We start from the raw sequence: 21964 nt of genomic DNA, 5'->3' as shown, positions 1-21964 counted from the left end.
CAGCACCATTTGTTAAAAAGACTGTCTTTTCCCCATTTAACTGTTTTGGGGTCGTTGCCAACTATCAGCTGCTCATATGCGGATGGATTTATGTCTGGATTCTCAGTTCTGTTCCATTGGTCTATGTGCCTGTTGTTGTACCAGTACCAAGCTGTTTTGACTACTGTGGCGGTATAATAGGTCCTAAAATCAGGTAGAGTTTTTTTAAGGCCTCCCACTTCATTCTTTTTCAGTAATGCTTTACTTATCCAGGGCTTCTTTCCCTTCCATATGAAGTTGGTGATTTGTTTCTCCATCTCATTAAAAAGTGTTGTTGGAATTTGGATTGGAATTGCATTAAATCTATAGATTGCTTTTGGTAGAATAGACATTTTTACCATGTTAGGTCTTCCTATCCACGAGCAAGGTATGTTTTTCCACATGTGTAGGTCTCTTGGTTTCTTGCAGAAGTGTTTTGTAGTTTTCTTTGCATAAGTTCTTTACATCTCTGGTAAGATTTATTCACTGCTATTTTATCTTCCTGGGGGCTATTGTAAATGATATTAATTTGATGGATTCCTCTTCAGTGTTCTTTTTGTTGGTGTAGAGGAATCCAACTGATTTTTGTATGTTTATCTTGTATCCCCATACTCTGCTGAACTCTTCTATTAGTTTCAGTAATTTTCTTGAGGTTTCCTTAGGGTTTTCTGTGTATAAGATCATGTCATCTGCAAACAGATATACTTTTACTTCTTCCTTGCCAACCTGAATGCCCTTCATTTCTTTATCTAGCCTAATTGCTCTGGCTAGGACCTCCAGCACAATGTTGAATAAGAGTGGTGATAAAGGGCATCCTTGTCTGGTTCCCGATCTCAAGGAGAATGCTTTCAGGCTCTCTCCATTTAGGGTGATGTTGGCTATTGGCTTTGTATAAATGCCCTTTATTATGTTGAGGAATTTTCCTTCTATTCCTATTTTGCTGAGAGTTTTTATCATGAATGGGTGGTTGACTTTATCAAATGCCTTTTCTGCATCAATTGATAAAATCCTGTGATTCTTGTCTTTTGTTTTATTTGTATGATGGATTACATTAATTGTTTTTCTAATGTTGAACCATCCCTGCATACTTGGTATGAATCCCACTTGGTCATGGTGAATTATTTTTTTGGTATGTTTTTGAATTCTATTGGCTAGAATTTTGTTGAGGATTTTTGCATCTGTGTTCAAGAGGGATATAGGTTTGTAATTTACTTTATTGATGTGTCTTTACCTGGTTTTGTATCAGGAATATGGTGGCTTCATAGAATGAGTTTGGGAGTATTCCGTCCTTTTCTATGCTCTGAAATACGTTTAGTAGTAGTGGTATTAACTCTTCTCTGAAAGTTTGGTAGAACTCTGCAGTGGAGCCGTTCACCAGGACTTTTTTTTGTTGGGAGTTTCTTGATTACCTTTTCGATCTCTTTTTTTTTTATTATGGGTTTATTTAGTTGTTCTACCTCTGTTTGTGTTAGTTTAGGTAGTTAGTGTGTTTCTAGGAATTCATCCATTTCTTCTAGGTTTTCAAATTTGTTTGAGTACAGTTTTTCATAGTAATCTGATACGATTCTTTTAAATTCAGTTGAGTCTGTTGTAATATCGCCCATCTCATTTTTTATTTGCGTTATTTGCTTCCTCTCCTGTTTTTCTTTTGTCAGTTTGGCCAATGGTTTATCAATTTTGTTGAGTTTTTTAAAGAACCAGCTTTTGGTCTTGTTAATTCTTTCAATTGTTTTTCTGTTTTCTATTTCATCTAGTTCTGCTCTAATTTTTATTATTTGTTTTCTTCTGGTGTCTGACGGTTTCTTTTGTTGCTCTCTTTCTATTTGTTCAAGTTGTAGGGGTAATTGTTTGATTTTGCCCCTTTCTTCTTTTTGGATGTGTGCATTTATTGACACAAATTGACTTCTGAGCACTGCTTTCGCTGTGTTCCAAAGGTTCTGATAGGAAGTGTTTTCATTCTCATTGGATTCTATGAATTTCTTTATTCCATCCTTAATATCTTCTATAATCCAGTCTTTTTTGAGCAGGGTATTGTTCAGTTTCCAATTGTTTGATTTCTTTTCCCTGATTTTTCTGTTATTGATTTTGCTTTTATGGCCTTATGGTCAGAGAAGATGCTTTGTAATATTTCAATGTTTTGGATTCTGCTAAGGCTTGCTTTACAACCTAATATGTGGTCTATTCTAGAGAATGTTCCATGTGCACTAGAAAAGAAAGTATGCTTGGCTGCTGTTGGGTGGAGTGTTCTGTATATGTCTATGAGGTCAAGTTGGTTGATTGTGGCATTTAGATCTTCCATATCTTTATTGAGCTTCTTTCTGGATGTCCTGTCCTTCCGAAAGTGGTATGTTAAAGTCTCCTACTATTTTTGTGGTGCTGTCGATCTCACCTTTCAGTGCAGATAGAGTTCATTTTATGTATCTTGCAGCCCTGTCTTTGGGTGCGTAAATATTTAATATGGTTATATGTTCTTGGTGTATGGTCCCCTTAATCATTATATAGTGTCCTTCCTCATCCTTTATGATGGATTTAACTTTAAAGTCTATTTTGTCAGAGATTAATATTGCCACTCCTGCTCTTTTTTGATTGTTGTTTGCTTGATATATTTTTTTCCATCCTTTGAGTTTTAGTTTGTTTGTGTCTCTAAGTCTAAGGTGTGTCCCTTGTAGGCAGTATATAGATGGATTGTGTGTTTTGACCCTTTCTGTCACTCTCTCTTTGTTGGTGCATTTAGGTCATTAATATGGATAGGTGTGAATTTAGTGCTATCATTTTGATGTCTTTTTTGTGTTTTGTGGACAGTTTCTTTTTCCCACTTAATTTTCTTTTGCTGAGTAGATTATCTTCATATATTGTCCTTTCCTCATATTTGTTGTTGTTGATTTTGTTTCTGCTGGGTCTCTATTTTTTCTTGTATTTTGTTTTGTTGTGTAGGATAGTTTGTCTCCTTTGTGGGTCTGTTGTTATTTACGCCTATTTTTCTAAATTTAAACCTAACTTCTATTTCTTTGTATTGCCTTGTCTTCCTCTCCATATGGAAGATCTACGACTACATTTCTTAGTCCCTCTTTATTGTTTTAATGTTGTCTTCTTTTATATAATAACATCGCTGGTACCCTGTTTTAAGTGTTTTTTTTTCAATCTTGATTTATTTTTGTGATTTCCCTGTCTGGGTTGACTTCTAATTGCTCTGTCCAGTGTTTCAGTCTTGGGTCGATACCTGATATTATTGATTTTCTAACCAAAGAGCTCCCTTTAGTATTTCTTGTGTTTTGGTTTGGTTTTTACGAATTCCCTAAACTTCTGTTTATCTGGAAATTTCCTAATTTCACCTTCATATTTGAGAGACATTTTTGCTGGATATATAATTTTTGGCTGGCAATTTTTTTCCTTCAGTTTTTAATATAAGTCATCCCATTGCCTTCTTGCCTGCATGGTTTATGCCGAGTTGTCCAAGTTTATTCTTATTGGCTCTCCTTTGTAGGTGACTTTTCATTTATCCCTCGTTGCTCTTATAATTCTCTCCTTATCTTCGGTTTTGCAAGTTTGATTATAATATGTCTTGGTGACTTTCTTTTAACATCTACCTCATGTGGAGTTTGGTGAGCATCTTGGGTAGATATCTTCTTATCTTTCACGATATCAGGGAAGTTTTCTGCCAACAAATCTTCAACAATTCTCACTGTATTTTCTGTTATCCCGCCCAGTTCTGGTAGTCCAATCACTCATAAGTTATTTCCCTCGATAGAGTCCCACGTGATTCTTAAGGTTTTTTCATTTTTTTTTAATTCTTTTATCTGATTTTTCTTCAAATATATTAGTTCCACATGCTTTATTGTGAAGTTCAGAAATTCTGCCTTCCACTTGCTCAAATCTGTTTCTCTGGCTTTCTATTGAGGTGTCTACTTCTGTAATTTTAATCTTGTGAATTTCTGATTGCTGTCTGTCTATGGATTTTTTCAGCTTATTAAATTTTTCATTACGTTCCTGAATAATCTTTTTAATTTCTTTGATTGCTTTATCTGTGTTTTCCTTGGCTCGTTGTGCATTTTGCCTCATTTCCTTCCTGATATCTTGAAGGATTCTGTGTATTAATCTTTTGTATTATGCCTCTGGTATTTCCAGGGAGGCACTTTCGTGTAGAAGATCCCTGGATTCTTTGCTCTGAGAACTTGTTGAGGTGATCATGGTCTTCCTTTGTGTGACTTAATATTGACTGTTGTCTCTGAGCCATCTATAAGTTATTGTATTAGTTTATTTCATGTTTGCTTACTGTGTCGTAGCTTCTTGCTTTGTTTTGTTTTCATATGACCAGATGGGTTGCTTGAGTGAGATAGCTTGATTATTTTTGCCTTCGGAGCTCTGACGTCCCATCCTCAGATGGTTAGAGCTGTTATCAGGTATATCAGTCTAGGAGTCCTTTAACTCTTCTTGTATGAATTCAGCTCAGGTGTGCAGGTAGCTGTTCATCAAGTGTGTGATACTGCCTCTATCCTACAGTCTTAGAGGGGCAGGGGTAATTGGCATAGGTACCAGTATCTGGTTACAGCAGGGGTCACACTCTGAACAAGGCAAGGGGCTGAGAATCGTCCCCCATGTGTCTCTGAGGAAAGTGTCCCTGTTACTTACAGTGTACAGGTGGGTGCATTCTGCAGATGTACCATGGGCACCCAATGATTTAGGTTGTAGGAACTGGGAGGTACCAGTTATCCTTGGACCCCTGTCATGGGTGGCTGGGTAACCTGAATGGAGCTACCATTCCTTAGGCCCCTGGTGTGCATAGGTGAGGACCCTGTTTAATAGGCAAAGCAATGTCAAACATCAAACACCCACCTCTCCACTGCACAGCCAAAATGATTGGAGTCTGCCAACAAGGGCCTGTTTTCCTGAAATAGGCCCATATAGGACCATGCAGAGGGGAATGGTACTTAAAGTCCATGGACCATTTATGCCTGGACAGGAGCTGCTTCTGTCCTGAGCTCTCCCAATTAGTGGGGCTGGCAAATTATCTTTTCCCTGAATAGCAAATTTATTTGTTCTCCAAGGTTGGGGGTATGGCTATAGGCACTCAGCAGGGCCTATCTCAGGCCCAGGGAAGTAGGCGCTGAAGCCGCCTTGGTGGGGGGGTGCGGTAAAATATACGCAAGTACTTAGCTTTTGCCGAGAGCGTCATTCTTCTCTGGAGGTGTGAGTAGGCTGTGCGGCTGGCTGCTTCTCCCTGAGGAAACTGCAACTGAACGCTAGTACCAGCCTGCCGCCACCGCTCTGGGAATGGTGCCTGAGGGTTCCCCGCGATTCAGTTCCGGTAACTCCTCTCCTCTTCTGAACCATCTCTTCCTCCCCCTGCCCCTCAGTTCATTTTCTAAGCTTGCCTTTGATGTTTAGGGCTCCTAGCTTGTCATAAATATACTCGTTTCACTCGTCTTTTCAGGTCTTTGTTGTAAAGAGTGCTCGTCAGAAGCTTCTGTCTATTCCTCCATCTTTTCTCCACCTCTAATTTAGGCCTTCGCACATACCTTTTTCAACCTTTCCAGTCTCTTTCTCTGTTTTTTTACTGTTTCTCTTTAAACACTTCTCCATCCTATCCCTACTCCATTTTTCCCACTCATCACCATAAGACTGACTTACAAGGTGATTTTTCAAGAGTGCGTCATCTCTGTTACCCTTAAAGGAGCTCTTTTAGGGAAGCAGAGGTGTTCACACAACTCTGCCACGGTGGCGGTGCTGGTATCACGTAATTTGCTGGCATGGCTCATGTAATTCACATGATTCTCCCATCAGTATGTTGTGGTGATATTCACATAACTTTGTGATGATCATTGTGGTCATGTTTACCACAGCTCTGCAATGTTGGTCATGGTAGTCCACAACTCTGTGACATGAGTGTTTGTGGTATTCTTGTAACTCTGTGATGTTGGTGATAGTCCCATAAATCAGTGATGATACTTCTGTATTCACAAAACTCTTCCATGGTAGTGGTGGTATTCACATAACTCCATGACAGACAAAGTGGGAGACACTGCCTATTGTGATGGTGGTGAAGTCTGCAGAGTCTTCACGTAACTCTTGGTGGTAGTATTCACATAACTTTCAGAAGGTAGGGGTGGTATTCATGTAATTCTGCTAATTTAGTCATGGTTACACTCCCATGACTATGCAATGGTGGTTGTAGTATTCATATAATGGTGTGATGTTGTTGGAGATATACACATAACTTAGCAATGGTGGTGAAGAATTAAAATGAATATGTGTTGGTGGTGGTGGTATTACAAAAACCATCAGCAGTGGTTGTGGTGGCATTCTCTGCAACACTGGCTGTAGTATTCACATAACTGCGACAGTGGGGGTGGTATTCATGTAACCCTGCAACATTGGAGCCAGTGGTATTCACATAACTGTAATGATGGAGGCAGTATTCACATACTCTGCAACGTTGGAGGTGGTGGTATTCACATACCCTGCAATGTTGGAGGTGGTGGTATTCACATAACTGTAATGGTGGAGGTGGTATTCCCATATGCTCAACATTGGGGCCAGTGTTATCCACATAACTGTTATGGTCAACGTGGTATTCCCACGCTCTGCAACCTTGAAGGTAGTGGTAGTCACATACCCTGCACTGTTGGTGGTGGTGGTAGTCACATAACCCTATTAACATTGGTAGTGATGGTGTTCACATGCTGCTCTGGCAGAGGTCATGGTGCTCATATAGTCCTCTGATGTTTGTTCTGGTGACATTCATATAAACCTTTGCAATGGTGATCATGGTCGAATTCACATAACTGTGGTGTTGGATACGTAATTCATGTAACTGCCACCTTGGTTGTGTGATATTCACAGAGCTCACTGATGGTGAAAGTGTCTGTATTCACATAACTCTGTGACCACAGTCCTGGTATTCCCAAAACTCTCTGAAGTTGGTTGTGGCAATTACATAACTTTGCAATGATGGTGGTGGTATTCACATACCACCAAGAAATGGTGTTCACATATCTCTCCCCGTTGTTCATGGTATTCATGTAACTCTGCGCCCTTTTCTCTATCACACCATGAGGTCTCTTCTTGCTGACTCTAAATTTAAACACCCCCAGGGCTTTGAAATGCAGATATTATATCTCTACCATTCTAATTCTTTATCTATAACTTAATTATGTTCATACATTTACATACAAATATACATTTTCATGTGTTGATCTGATAAAAATTTAGCTACAAACGTAGAAGTATAAATTTGAATTTCTAAAAATATAGGCTAAATAATGCTGAAGAGTGCTTTCTGGAAAAACCAAAATAAAACACTTTTGGGGGTAATCTATAGTTTATTCATACCCAGAACCCAGTGCCGTCTAGTCAATACCGACTCATAGCAACCCTATAGGGAAGTTTATTCACAGAACCCCATACATGTTTATTAGATATCAAACTTTAGTGCTGGTGAAATTGTTGTTCATACAGTGATTTTGTCCTTTGTTTAAAAATTATAAATCTCTAGAAGTGTTGTGAAGGGCTAGGTATATGATGTTGAAGCCTGGCAGTGGTTACATGGCAGACACATGCTTAAGCAATCATTGCATTATACAGTTAAGATTTCTCCATTTTACTGTATGTACTACTAAAGACACACTTCTAAATATAATGAAAATACAAATGGGTTTTATAAAAGTCTAGTATAGTACCATTATAAGCACTAAGGATATTTTCTTATGGGAGTGAGTAATTGCTTTTATTGAAACAGAACAGAGCCTCACAATAGAATAAGAAGTTAAAATATAACTTAGGAAATGTGAATGACTTCTATAAATGTCCTTGTTTCGGTTATAAATGTCTTTTCATCTCTATTTCTGGGCTCATTATTTATGGTTTTTTCCCTTGCAGTACTTGGGGTGCATTGAAGTTCTGCGCTCAATGAGGTCTCTTGACTTCAGTACAAGAACACAAATTACCAGGTAAGCCCTCTTCCTGTGATTTTACTTCCAAAAGGAATGGTATCAGGGGTTAATAACCTAGAAATTTCCAGAATAAGACTGGCCCAGGGAGTGCAGTGACTGGCTGGCAGGAGTAGATCAGGACCTGACTGTATGTCAAGATCTTCTCATTCATCTCTGTTTATCACATGTGTCTCTTCACATGTGTCCTTGAAGGACCTCCCACATGGAAAGATCTTTTTGTAGTTAATCTGCTTGCAGATGGAGATACCTGAGCATTTGTCTTTGTTTTTTTAATGTACAAAATTGTAATACAGGATTGATACTTTAAAATGTACTGAATTGTGTTATTTCTTTTTGAAAAAGAAAATCTAGAATGTTAGGAGAGAATTTCCAACAATGTACACAGGGAAGAAAATGCATTGAATTGAGAGTAGAAATATTGATGGGATTAGGTGATTTAGCAACCAGACCCATTCTTTACATCATCAGTATTTTGAACAAGTTCATATACTCTCCACCAGCTTGCGAGCAGGCTCTGGTCTTAAAAGCTTGCAAGCAGCAATCCAAGGCATGACAACTGGTCTCCATTAGTGTGGAGCAACAGACGAAGGAGAGTCGGGAATAGAAGGAGGATATGGGAATGTGTGACTAATTGCCTCCATGAACAACTGCCTCCTTAGCCATGAGACCAGAAGAATTGGATGGTGCCCAGCTATCATTACTGAACATTTTAACCAAAGAATCTATAGAAGAATCCTGATAGAAAGGGGGAAAATACAGAACAGAATTTCAAATTCGCATAGATTCCAGACTTTCTGGAGCAAAGGGGGCTGGATGAAACCCTGAAGCTGTAGCCCTGAGATAATCTTTAAAGTTTAAACCAAAAATATCCCCTGAAATCTTCTTAAAACCAAACAATAGCTTAGCTTAACTAGTAAAAAAAAGTCTGCCTTGAGCATTATACTCTTTTAAGAACTATCTGTATGAGATCAAAGTGACAATAACAACTCAAAAGTTTACATAGAAACCTTAGGGAGCAGTGAGTTTATGTTAATGGGGAGGAAAACTCAGAAAAGGAAGTTGGGAATCATTGCAAAACTTGAAGAATGTAATCAGTGTCACTGAATTGTACATGTAGAGACTACTGAATTGTATGTTTTGCTGTGGATATTTTCAACAGCAAAAAAGCATCCACCTCCACATATTTGTAGAAAAAGATTCATGGAAATTGCAATAACAAAGGAATGGTATCATGAAATGAGAGTATTTAAAAAGAAAGTATGAATGTTTACCTATTCAGTCATTCATTCATCCTACTCATGAAAATGCACCTGCAATACAGCTTCCATGGACAGTGGTCTGAGGGAACAGGAGAGCCCTATGAGGCACTGTTCAAGTTCTCTCGTGTTGGTTTTGTTGTTGTTAAAGGAGTAACAGTAGCCTGGGAAAGAATTGTTGATTATTTCTATTGAAATTCCTTTATAAGTACTAGAAATTCTAAGATAATTCCATGTTATTTTAATTCTCTTGATGTGTTTATTACACACCTACACTCAGCTTTGCCAGCCTTCCTGGGTTGGGGAGAAAGGCACGTACACAATGACTGTGAGGCCAGCTCTCCTCCTAGCGGAGTGGGTGACTCCAGGTTTACCTTTGATGAGGATCTGGCTCTTGGGACTCTTTGTGGGTTGAACCCAAATGGACAGAGTTAATAATAAAATTCTAGACCAGAGCAGTGGATCAGAGTGGGTGGGTGTGGAGGTTCGGATGCCTTTCTTCAATCTCATGATGTTTAGGTTTTAGTGATAGGGCCAGTGGAGCATCAATCTTGGATTCAGGAAACTTGAGGTAGATTCTGGTTGTACTGTAACTGCCTTGGGCTTTTATTAGACTTTTTGGAAATGACTTTCCTTGTCTCCAGGATGCTTTCTGTCTCTGCCTTATTTTTAACATGTGACATGTTTCTCGTTTTAGTTAATAGCTGGAGACCACTTGTAGGAAATGATCTGACAGATCAATGTCAGAAGCAGACACTTTACATCCACAAGAAGAATACTGTGGAGGTTTTAATGCCTAAGTGGTAACTGAGCATGAAACATGCCTGTGATTAAACTACCACCATATTTTACTCTATATGCTAAAGGCTTTCTTGAAAGGCCCTAGGGAAATCTAATGTAATTAAGATATATTACACAGGCACAAGAAAATGTGTTTCCAAAGGGACTCAGCCGTGCCTTTTATAAAGCCCATTTTTATAAGCAAATAATCAACACCTACTTATCTATTCCTTAATCTTGAGCTTAGTCCATACATTTTTTGAAGGCTCTGAGAGCTGTATCCTGGGCCTTTTTGTCAGGGTCAGCTTGGTTTTATTCTGTTGGCATCTGAGTTTAGACTTATCATGGTGCATTCAAAAGCACTGAATGTGGGTTACTGAACTCTTATTAAAAGATAATTCATAAAACTACACGATGAAGTGGCTACTAGATTATATACTCAGTTGCTGAAGTGGCTGATCAAAGCCTTCCATTACTAAAAACTGAGACAGGGGCACTGGTGACGTGTTTAAGCTCATCAATGGCTGCCACAGTGATGAACATGAACCCTGGCAGCTAGACTGCCTGGGTGCAGAGCCCAGCTCTACTGATCTCTACCTGTGGAATCTTTGCCTCGATTTGCACACCAAGTAAGACTGTTACACACCTATTCAGATGGTTGCTGTAAGCAATAAAACAATATCTCCATGGGGAGCCCACATGACAGGGCTGGACATAAGAGGGGGTGCTATTTCAGTGTTTGCTCCATTTCCTTGTACAAGTTCGGAGTCAGCATGGTGGGTACAGTACTACAGTGTTCAGAAAAGGATTGTCCCCAAGCATGAGGCCTCGTATGAGCTGCATAGAAGAGGCTGGCAAGGGGCTTCCCCAGGCCCTGGCCAGGGCTCAGCCTCAGACTGACTCCTGCTCAGTGCTCTTCAGGCTCTCAGCCAGGAGACCCAGTGTTTGTGGAAGACTGTTTGAAGAATGGTTGTGCATGCCAGTGGATCTGGGTTCCTCCAGTCTTCTGCAGAGAAGACTAATCCCCTAACTCTTACTCCCTAAAATGGCCCCCCAGTAGGTTTTAGAATGTGGCACACAATATCCCCTCATTGCACATTGAAATGTTAAAGGCTACCCAGGAATTCATTGTAGAGAACTGTGACTCTTGACTTCTTCTAGTGTTGCCCAAACTTGCCAGAATGGGAACTACTCCCTCCCCAGCCTGCACTGTAGCCACTGTCATGAATTGAACTGTCTTCCCAAAATATGTGTCAACTTTGCTAAGCCATGATTCCCAGTATTGTGTGGTTGTCTTCCATTTTGTCATCTGATATAATTGTCCTATGTGTTGTAAATCCTAACCTCTGCTTATGGTTGATGAAGCAGTATTAGGTTATGTTTAAGAGGATTAGGGTGGAATGCAACACCCTTACTCAGGTCACAGCCCTTACTCAGGTCACAGCCCACATCAGTAAGGGGAGTTCCCTTGGGGTGTGACCTTCATCCCATTTTATCTTATAAGAGATAAAAGGAGAGAGAAGCAAGCAGAGAGAAAGGGACTTCCTACCACCAAGAAAGAAGAACCAGGAGCAGAGCATGTCCTTTGGACTTGGGGTCCCTTCACTGAGAAACTCCTAGACCCAGGGGAAGATTGATGCCAAGACCTTCCCCAGAGCCAACAGAGAAAGAAAGCCTTCCCCTGGAGCTGGCGCCATGAACTAGGAATTGTAGCCTCCTAGACTGTGAGAGAATAAATTTCTGTTTGTTAAAGCCATCCACTTGCGGTATTTCTGTTATAGCAGCACTAGATGACCAAGACAGACACCAATTAGTAATCTGAGAAAGATACATAGGAAGTCACTGTTCTATGTGCATGGGCTTCACACCAAGCTGTGCTGCCCCCACAAGCCTGAGGGAGGGGTCTCAGGTTGGGATTTCCCTAAGAGAGGTGGGAACACCAAGTAGGCAGGGCCAGACTCCCCAGCCCATTCTCAGTCACAGACCTCTGCTTTTATCTAAGTTAGGCTACTGGGTTTCCACATGAGGTTAAAAAAAATAGTTGCCTTGAGTCGACTCCAACTAATAGTGGCCCAATGTGTGGCAGAGCTCCATAGGGATTTCTTTCTTTCTGATTTTAAATTTACATTTATTTCTGGTGAAAATGTACACAGTGAAACCCACTCCCAGTCCAGTTTCTAGACATAATGATCAGTGACATTGGCTACATTCTTCACATTGTGTGAACATTCTCATTATTTCTATTTGTGTCATTTGCATAACACAGGTTGTTAATGAGTCTTCCTCCAAATCCTGAGGCTGTGTTTTTCTTCTTATAGACCAGCTTCTCAGATTATTTGCTCAGCATACAGATTCAATAGGTATGGTGAAAGGATACGACCCTGACACACACCTTGCCTGACTTTAAAACATGCAGTAGCCTCTTGTTCTGTTTGAACGACTGCCTCTTTGTCTATGTACAGGTTCCTCATGAGCACTATTAAGTGTTCTGGAATTTCCATTCTTTGCAACGTTATCTATAATTTGTTATGGTTCACACAGTTGAATGCCTTTGCATAGTCAATAAAACACAGGTAAACATCTTTCTAGTATTCTGTGCTTTCAGCCATGATCCATCTGGCATCAGCAATGATATCCCTTGTTCCACGCCCTGTTCTGAATCCAGTTTGCATTTCTGGCAGTTCCCTCTCAATGTACTTGTTGTAACCACTTTTGAATGATCTTCAGCAAAATTTTACTTGTATGTGATATTAATGATATTGTCCGATAATTTCTGATCCTGTTGGATCTCTTTTCTTGGGAATAGGTACAAATATGGATCTCTTCCAGTTGGTTGATGAGGCTGCTGTCTTCCAAATTTCTTGGCATAGAAGAGTGAGTGCTTCGAGCACTGCATCCATTTGTTGAAACATCTCAGTTGGTATTCAGTCAGTTCCTGGAGCCTTGTTTTTCACCAATGCCGTCAGTGCAGCTTGGACCTCTTCCTTCACTACCACTGGTTCTTGATTATATGCTACCTCCTGATATGGTTGAATGTTGACCAATTCCTTCTAGTACAGTGACTCTGTGTACTCCTTCCATCTTCTTTTGATGCTTGCTGAATCGTTTAATACTTTCCCCACAGAATCCTTCAATATTGCAACTCAAGGCTTGAATTTTTTCTTTAATTCTTTCAGCTTGAGAAATGCACAGCATGTTCTTCCCTTTTGGTTTTCTATCTCCTGGTCTTTGCACATTTCACTATAATACTTTACTTTGTCTTCTCAAGCTGCCCTTTGAAATCTTCTGTTCAGCTCTTTTACTTCATCATTTCTTCCTTTCACTTTTGCTATTGTACATTCAAGAGCAAGTTTCAGAGTTTCTTCTGACATCCATTTTGGTCTTTTCTTTCTTTCTTGTTTTTTAAATGACCTCTTGCTTTCTTCATGTGTAATGTCCTTGATGTCATTCCACAATTCACGTGGTCTTTGGTCGTTAGTGTTCAATGTGTCAAATCTATTCTTGAGATGGTCTCTAAATTCAGGTGTGATATTCTTGAGGTCATCCTCTGGCTCTTATGAACTTGTTCTAATTTTCAAAGTTCAGCTTCAGCTTGAACTTGCATATGACCAACTGATGATCTGTTCTACCGTCGGCCTCTGGCCTTGTTCTGACTGATGATATTGAGCTTTTCCATTGTCTTTTTCCACAGATGTAGTCAATTTGATTCCTATGAATTCTATCTGGCAAGACCTACATGTATAGTCGTCGTTTATGTTGTAGGAAAAAGGTAATTGCAATGAAGAAGTCATTGGTCTTGCAAAATTTTATCATGTGATCTCCGATGTCATTTCTTTCAACGAGGACATATTTTCTAACTACCAATCCTTCTTCTTTGTTTCCAACTTTTGCATTTCAATCACCAGTAATTACCAAGGCATCTTGATTGCAGCTTGATTAATTTCAGACCACAGAAGTTGGTAAAAACCTTCAATTTCTTCATCTTCGGCATTAGTGGCTGGTTTGTAATTTTGAATAATAGTCGTATTAACTGGTCTTCCTTGTAGGTGTATGGATATTATCCTATCGCTGACAGCGTTGTGCTTCAGGATAGATCTTGAAATGTTCTTTGTGATGATGAACGCAACACTGTTCCTCTTCAATTTGTCATTCCCGGCATAGTAGACCATATGATTGTCCAACTCAAAATGGCCACTACCAGTCTATTTCAGCTGGCTAATGCCTAGGATATTGATGTTTATGTGCTCCATTTCATTTTTGATGATTTCCAATTTTCCTAGATTCATACTTCATAGGTTCCACGTTCCGATTATTAATAGATGTTTGCAGCCGTTTTTTCTCATTTTGAGTCATGCCACATCCGCAAATGAAGGTCCTTAAGGCTTAACTCCATTCACATGATTAAGGTCAACTTCAGTTTGAGGAGGCATTTCTTCCCCAGTCATATTTTGAGCGCATTCCAACCTGAGGGACTTGTCTTCCAGCAATATATCAGACAATGTTCCACTGCTATTTATAAGGCTTTCACTGGCTTTTTTTTTTTTTTTTTAGAAGGAGACTGCCAGATTCTTCTTCCTAGTCTATCTTAGCCTGGAAGCTCAGCTGAAACCTGTCCACCAAGGGTGACCCTGCTGGTATTTGACGTACTGGTGGCAAATCTTACAGTATCACAGTAGCACACAAACCACCACAGTATGACAAACTGACAGACACGTGGTGGTCTTTGGTCTTAACTAGATAATTTTTTTTAAAACATGCAAATGCAACTATATGTGAGTGTACATGTGTGTATTATAGATGTATGTATATGCATGTATGTGTGTGCATGCATATATGTTCATATATATAATAAAGAACATAAGGAGCACAGTCATGGATACTTCTGTGACATAGCCAAACACCTCCTGGGATTGTTTTTTTGGGTTTGAGGGCTTAGGACCTAGCCTCATGGGACAAATTGGTCATTTGGCATAATACAGTTCATAAAGTTTGTGTTCTATGTCCTAGTCTGATGAATAGTGTCTGGGGTCTTAAAAGCTTACAAGTGGCCATCTAAGATACAACTATTAGTCTTTATTCACCCAGAGCAAAAAAGAAAGACAGAAATGCAAAGATCAGAGCAGAAACTAGTCTACAGGGCTGTCTGAATGAACCGCAGCCTCATCTACCACGAGACTAGGAGAACTAGATGGTGCTTGGCTATCACTACTGATCTTTCTGATCAGGGCCACAAAAGATGGGTACTGATAGAATGGGAGAAAAATGTGGAACACAACCTAAATTCTTAAAGAATCTAGACTTACTGGACTGATTGAACTGAAACTATCCCCTAAGGTCACCTTTTAGTTGTATAACAAATAGATTGGTTCACAAAATGAAGAATATCACCATGAGTACTGTGCTCCTTTAAAAATCATCTGTATAAGTTATAGGGTCGCTATGAGTTGGAATTGACTCCATGGCACTTGGTTTGTGTTTGGTTTTTTGGTGTGAGACCAAACAGTCAACAATTACTTTAAAACAAAGATGAGATGGTAAGGGATCCAAGAAACGAGATTACTGGAAATGGAACAACCAGAATGGAAATAAGGGGAATGTTCACGCATTGCAAAGAATGTAACCACCAATATCACTGAACAATTTGTGTAGAAATTGTTGAATGGGAACCTTATCTGCTGTGTAAACTTTCACTGAAAACACAATAAAATATTATTAAAACAAAGAAACAAACAAAAACACCATACCCAAGGGTGACAATCATTACTCTTTGGGTTAAACTGTTGCTTAGTTTAAACGTGAATTCAGGGAGAGACTCTCAATTCAAGATTTGAAGAACAACTCAAGATCATAGTCCCTGGGACTCCTCCAGCCTCAGTAGGTCTGGTAAGTCTGGATTCTTTAGGAATTTGAAGTTCTGTTCCAGATTTTTTCCATTTTTATCAGGATTCGTCTGTTGTATTCCTGATCGGAACGTTATCCTGGCACCATATAGTTCTTCTGGCCTTAAGGTGGAGAAGGCACTGTGGTTCATGCAGGTAATTAGTCCTGTAGTCCATTTCTTTCTCTGATTCTTAGGTTTCCTTCTTTGTCTTTTGTTCCCGATGAATAAAGACCAATAGTTGTATCTTAGCTGGGCACTCATAAGCTTTTAAGACCCCAGACACTACTTACCACACTGGGAGGTAGAACATAAACTTGAAAAAGTATATGATGCCAGTTGACTGGATTGTCCCACAAGACCATGACCCTAAGCCCGCAAACCAAGAGAAGTAATTCCATGAGGTGATTGGTTATGACTATTTAGTATCAGCATCTGTAGCCTGTCTCCTACCACTTTTTCCAGTTGTTGTTATTGCTGCAAGACCATACACAACCTAGCATTTGCCCATTTCATCCCTTTTCCTATGTACAGCTTACTGACATCAGTTACACTGGTCATGCAGTGCAAACTTCACCCATATTTGGAGCTACCCTTCCCGTTTCTATAAACAAAAAGTGACTACTACCTAAGGAGTACTTCTCTCTCTTTCCCCTTCTCCGATCCCTGGTAGCCACTAATGAACATTAGTTTCTGTATATTTACCTATTCATGTAATTTCATAAAAGTGAGAACATACAGTATTTGTCTTTTTGTGATTGACTTAATTTCACTCAACACAATGACCTGCAGGTTCATCCCCTTTGTAAGATATTTCAGGAACTCACTTTTCTTTATTGCTGATTAGTATTCCATTGTACATATGCACCACATTTTGCTTGTTCATTCATACATTGTTGGGCACTTAGGTTGTTTCCATCTTTTTGTTATTGTGAATAGTGCTGCAATGAGCATAGGTATGTGTCTTAGTTATCTAATGCTGCTATAACAGGTATACACAAATGGATGGCTTTAACAAAGAGAAATTTATTCTATGACAGTCTAGGAGGCTAGAAGTTAGAATTCAGGGTGCCAGTTCCAGGCGAAGGCTTTCTCTCTCTGTCAGCTCTGGGGAAGGTCTTTGTCATGAATCTTCCCTGGTTGAGGAGCTTCTCAGCGCAGGGACCTCGGGCCCAAAGGACACAACGTAATCTCATACATTGAGTCCTGCCTCATTAACACAATTGCCACTAATTCCACCTCATTCACATCATGGAGGTAGAATTTACAACACATGGGAAAATCACATCAGAAGACAAAATAGTGGACAAGCATGCAATACTGGGAATCATGGACTAGCTATGTTGACACACATTTTGGGGGCGGAACACAATTCAATCCATAACAGTATGCATATGTCTGTTTGTGTCACTTCTATTACGTCCCTAAGGTATATACCTAGGAGTGGAATTACTGGGTCAGATGGCAGCTCTACCTCTAGTATTTTGAGGAACTGCCAGACTCTTTTCCATAACAGCTGTACCATTTTGCATTCCCACCAGCAATGGATGAGGGTTCCAATTTCTTTACATCCCCTCCAGCACTTGTTATTTTCCTTTTTTGAAATCTTAGTCAACCTAGTGGGAGTGAAATGGTATTTCATTGTGGTTTTGATCTACATTTCTCTGATGGCTAATGATGTTGAGCATCTTTTCAGGTGTTTGTTGGCCATTTGAATATCCTCTTCGGTGAAGTGTCTTTTGCCCAGTGTTTGATTGGGTTATTTTTCTTTTTGTTGTTAAATTATAGAAGCTTTCTATGTATTTTAGATATTAGACCCTTAATCAGTTATATTGTTCCCACAGATTTTTTTCTCAGACTGTAGGTTGTTTCTTTATTGTTTTGATGAAGTCTTTGGATGAACATAAGTATTTAACCTTTATGAGGTCCCATTTGTCTATTTTGTTTTCTGTAGCTCATGTATTAGTTGTTGTGTTTGATAATCTATCACTGAAAAAAATTAGGCCTTAAAACTTTGATCCTATATTTTCTTCGAAGAACTTTATGGTTTTAAAATTTAACATTTAAGTCCTTGATTCATTTTGAATTAGTTTTTGTATATGGCATGAGATATGGATCTTGTTTCATTTTTCTATATGTGGAAATCCAGTTTTGCCAGCACCATTTGTTGTAGAAACTGTTCCTTCCCCATTTTCATAGGTTTTTGATGGCTAATTCTTTAGAAGTAGACTGCCAGGTCTTTCTTCAGGGGGTACCTCTGGGAAGATGTGAACCTCTAAGCTTTTGGTTAGCAGCTGAGTGTGTTAACCATTTGTACCACCCAGGGTCTCTCACACAAGGTCTTTATGGCTGAAAACACTTGGGGGCCACCATTCCTGTGGCTGGTCCATCCTGGGCGTGGGCTTGGCCTTCAGAGAGTGGTGCGTCTGGATTCTCTGTGTGGCTCCCAGAGAACTCCTTGCTGTTACTGCACTCATCTTGAGATGAGGGATAGTGGCAACCAGTTAACATAATTCCCCTAGGAGTGGGCCTTGCCATGGTGTACAGTGAGGATTCCAGGGAGAACGTTCTCTGTCTTAGCACTGGGTGGCTATGAGTCCCCTGCCTGTTTGTGCACCATGGAGGCTGTGAATCCTTTTGCTCCATGCATTCTGTCAGGCCACGCCCTGGTGAACACTTGGCATTCCCAATATGCCCCTGGTCATCTGGCCCAGGCTGGCCTTACCTGCTTTCCCCTTGACTTTGATTTTCTCACCTGCTTATTTTTATTTTACTTACCCTATTATATTTTATTTATCTCTGAAAGACACTTTAAATCATAACATAACAACAACAAAAAAAAAAACTGTAGCTGTCGAGTCGATTCCAACTCACAGAAACCCGGACAGAGTAGAACTGCCCTATAGGGTTTCTAAGGAGCTCCTGGTGGATTTGAACTGCTGACCTTTTGGTTAGCAGCCATAGCTCTTAACCACTGTGCTACCAAGGTTTCCAAATCATAACATGGAAGACTGTAAATATATACACAGTTAAGCCCAAGGCAATCAATGTTGTCCTTCTCCAACAATTAATGTGAACTTCAGGCCTGTATTTTTGGTTCTAAATAATCCCAGCTGACTTCCAGCACTGCTGGGATTAATTAGATAACCTTCAAGCTTCCCTTCCACTCATGGCATCATGGATGTGTGGACTTAGCCTGTGTTGTTTCGCTGTAATTCTAGGGTGAGCGGCAAATAGATTTATAATATATTGTCCAGGGCTCAACATGAGCCTGTTCTTTCAAATTGTAGGCAGCGGAAACCTGAATCTATTTTAAGTTTTTTGTTTTCCTTATTTTAATAGCTGTAGTTTCAGTGAGCCTTGAAGAGTCTGTCTTGGAGCTTATTTGGCCCAGATTTACATGCGACCAGACAGCACTGCCCCAGACAGGGCTCAGCTCCCTCGCTGTTCACTTTGCACACATCAGTGTGAGGATTCTGCTTCAGAACTGGGGTTTTCGGAGAATTCTCCAAGGAGAGGTACAGAGTTCCTTTAAGTTGAAAACCCAAATCAAATCTATAGGGAATTGTTCCCTTTTTGGTTCTTATTCAGTGAATTGGATTGGCTCTTGGGAGGCTTTTATTATGGACATTAGTAAATGAGTGTTGAACTTTAGCGTACTGTAAACTGTTAACAGTCTTCTCAGATTATTAGAGCAATGAGGCAAGGTATAAATGAGCCCACGGGTAGGCAATCAGCTGGCCAGCGTGATGAATCTCCTCTGTTTGATGATTTCTGTGAGGGCTTACGTTAGAAGGTGGATGTGGAACCACATAGTGTTGGTCTAAAAGTACTCGGCGACGGGCAGTGACAGGACCTTGTGTTTGAACAGAATAGCAAGCAGCCCAAACCATATATATAAAGAAGAAAGCAGAGTCCCTGGACACTTAGGTTTCTGAATCTTGACTTTGTGTTCGTGCTATCCGTGGGGATTGCAGCCTGGCTTGCTGGGGCGTCTCTTCACTGGCCCTGTGCATGGAGAGGGTCATCTTCAACCTGAAAGAGGGCAGGCCGGACAGGATCTCAGCGCAGCTTCACAGCTCTGTCCACCCTCTCTTCTCAGAGCGTGACTGGCCATGCTTGGTAAAGCTCAGTTCTCAGGTCACTTCCGGCTTCCGACTTTCTATAAATGCTCTCCAAAAAATAAAAGTCCAAGGTAAAAATTTTCACGTGTTCCTTCAGCTCCATTGAGTCCCGAACGTCCATATCCGTGTGCATTCCATGATGATTCTGGCTGCATCGATTCCTGTGTGCATGAACGCTTAAGGGGGGACCGTCTCCATTCACCCCACTTCCAGTGTGACCCCTCCACCATCTGCCTTAAACATCTCTGTGTTGCATGGACATTTAATAACAAGTTCATTTGGCAACGGAAACAATTTATATTGTGCCTTTTTAAGAAAGGTCACATTTACTAATAATATTTTTGTGTTATTTCTAGAAGCTCTCCTGTCCTCAGGGTATGGCTCAGGCTATGCGAAGATGCATGGAGAAGACGAAGCATAGAGCATAGAGGAAGAAAGCCAGGTAAGGGGTGTGCTCCCTATCTTGCAGAGAGCCTTTGGGAGATCCAGGAAGTGAGCTGAAGGTCCAGTTACTAAGTGTCTTTTGCTCAGCTTTTGTTGTCATCACTTCCTCTTTGAGAACAGGTGAAATGAGCTCTACATGCCATCCTACATGGACAGGACTATGCTGTGCCTGCTTTATATGAATGAAGGGCATAGGGTGGTTCTGTCCATTTCTTATTTTGTAAATATAGAGGAATTAATTCTGAAAAAGAAAAAAAAAAAACCCAACCAGTTGCCATCCAGTTGACTCCAACTCCTGGCAACCCCATGTGTGTCAGAGTAGAACTGTGCTCCATAGCATTTTCAGTGGTTGATTTTCAGCAGTAGATTGCCAGGCCTTTCTTCTGAGGTGCCTCATTGTGGGCTTGCACCTCCAGCCTCTCAGTTAGCAGCTGAGTGCATTAACCTTTGTGCCACCCAAAGGCTCTAGAATGCCACTGCCTAAGTGAGTGTTAAGACGTGTACTTGTACAACTGTATACAAAACGGCTGACTTTTTTGCTCATGGACGTCCTTGGTGTGCCACAGAGCTGGACTTTACAATTACACTGCTTGATTATGTATTCTAGAATCCTTCTGTCACTACAAAACAAGCATCTCTGATGTTGATTTCTGATCACCGTGCTAGCAGAAGGAGCAAATCTGTAAGACTGTCCCCAAGTCCGCTGAATCTCGGGATTAGAAAGGAATGCACAGGGCGTGAATAACCCTTCCCCTCCCCACCCACCTTGGCATATCTGGATATCACAGAGCCACAGGTGGAAGGAACCACTAGCTTTTTATTTTAGCCACCCTGGCTCTTTCTAAATTTACTTGTTCTGAAGATGTTTTGCAGGGCTGAGCCTCTCGCAGCCCTGCGCCTCTGGTGGGGTGAGGCCTGGCAGGGAGGGACATAGTGTTTTTGCAGTTTAGAATTCTTTCTGAAAACACCAGCTTGCCGGCATGCATAGGCATCCTGGCTCTGGGACTAACACAGGCTGAGTCCTTCAGCCCCATTTCTTCTTTGTTACATGAGTTTTAACACTGTCTAGAATCATTCCGTGCCCCCTGTCTGTGTCCTCTTCATCTGTGTGCCCACCATGCTAGCCATGGGCTGGGCGGGTTCTAAGGCCCAGAGGCCTGCAGCTTAGGAGAGAGGCCCAGAGCCGCCAGGCAGCAGGACAGCATTGAAGTGCAGGTATGTGAACATCTCAGTGGAGACGCAGGAAGAAGGTCCAGGCTGAGATGGGCGAGCTGGGAAAGGCTACCCAGCAGAGAGAGAACTGAAGCCCAGATTTCCCCTGGCAGGTGCAAATGGTTGACAAACATTTGACTAACTGAAAAGTGGGAGATTTTAGGTTGAAGTCCACCCAGAGGTGTCTCAGAAGAAAGGCCTAGTGATCTACTTCCAAAATATCAGCCATTCAAAACCCTGTGGCGCACAGTCCTACTCTGATACCCGTGGGGTCTCCAGGCCTGTGGCGCACAGTCCTACTCT

General features: G+C 40.7%; 1 protein-coding gene and 1 long non-coding RNA gene across 2 annotated transcripts in view; both read left to right on the top strand.

The window, feature by feature from the left end:
* Positions 1-21964, top strand: part of SHC3 (SHC adaptor protein 3) — a 293940-nt gene that overhangs the window by 102558 nt on the left and 169418 nt on the right. Inside the window, exon 2 of the mRNA XM_003421571.3 lies at positions 7894-7964. Coding sequence (XP_003421619.2) covers positions 7894-7964 — 71 coding nt within the window. The remainder of the gene's footprint in view (positions 1-7893; positions 7965-21964) is intronic.
* LOC135232410 (uncharacterized) lies at positions 14573-20055 on the top strand. The gene is made up of 3 exons (XR_010322912.1): positions 14573-14775; positions 15947-16038; positions 19984-20055. It is a non-coding gene; the product is annotated as an uncharacterized LOC135232410 (long non-coding RNA).

Source organism: Loxodonta africana, chromosome 9 (assembly GCF_030014295.1).
Source record: "Loxodonta africana isolate mLoxAfr1 chromosome 9, mLoxAfr1.hap2, whole genome shotgun sequence".
Lineage (NCBI taxonomy): Eukaryota > Metazoa > Chordata > Mammalia > Proboscidea > Elephantidae > Loxodonta > Loxodonta africana.
The sequence above is the reverse complement of the archived record's forward strand: the minus strand, read 5'-3'. Positions and strand labels throughout refer to the sequence as shown.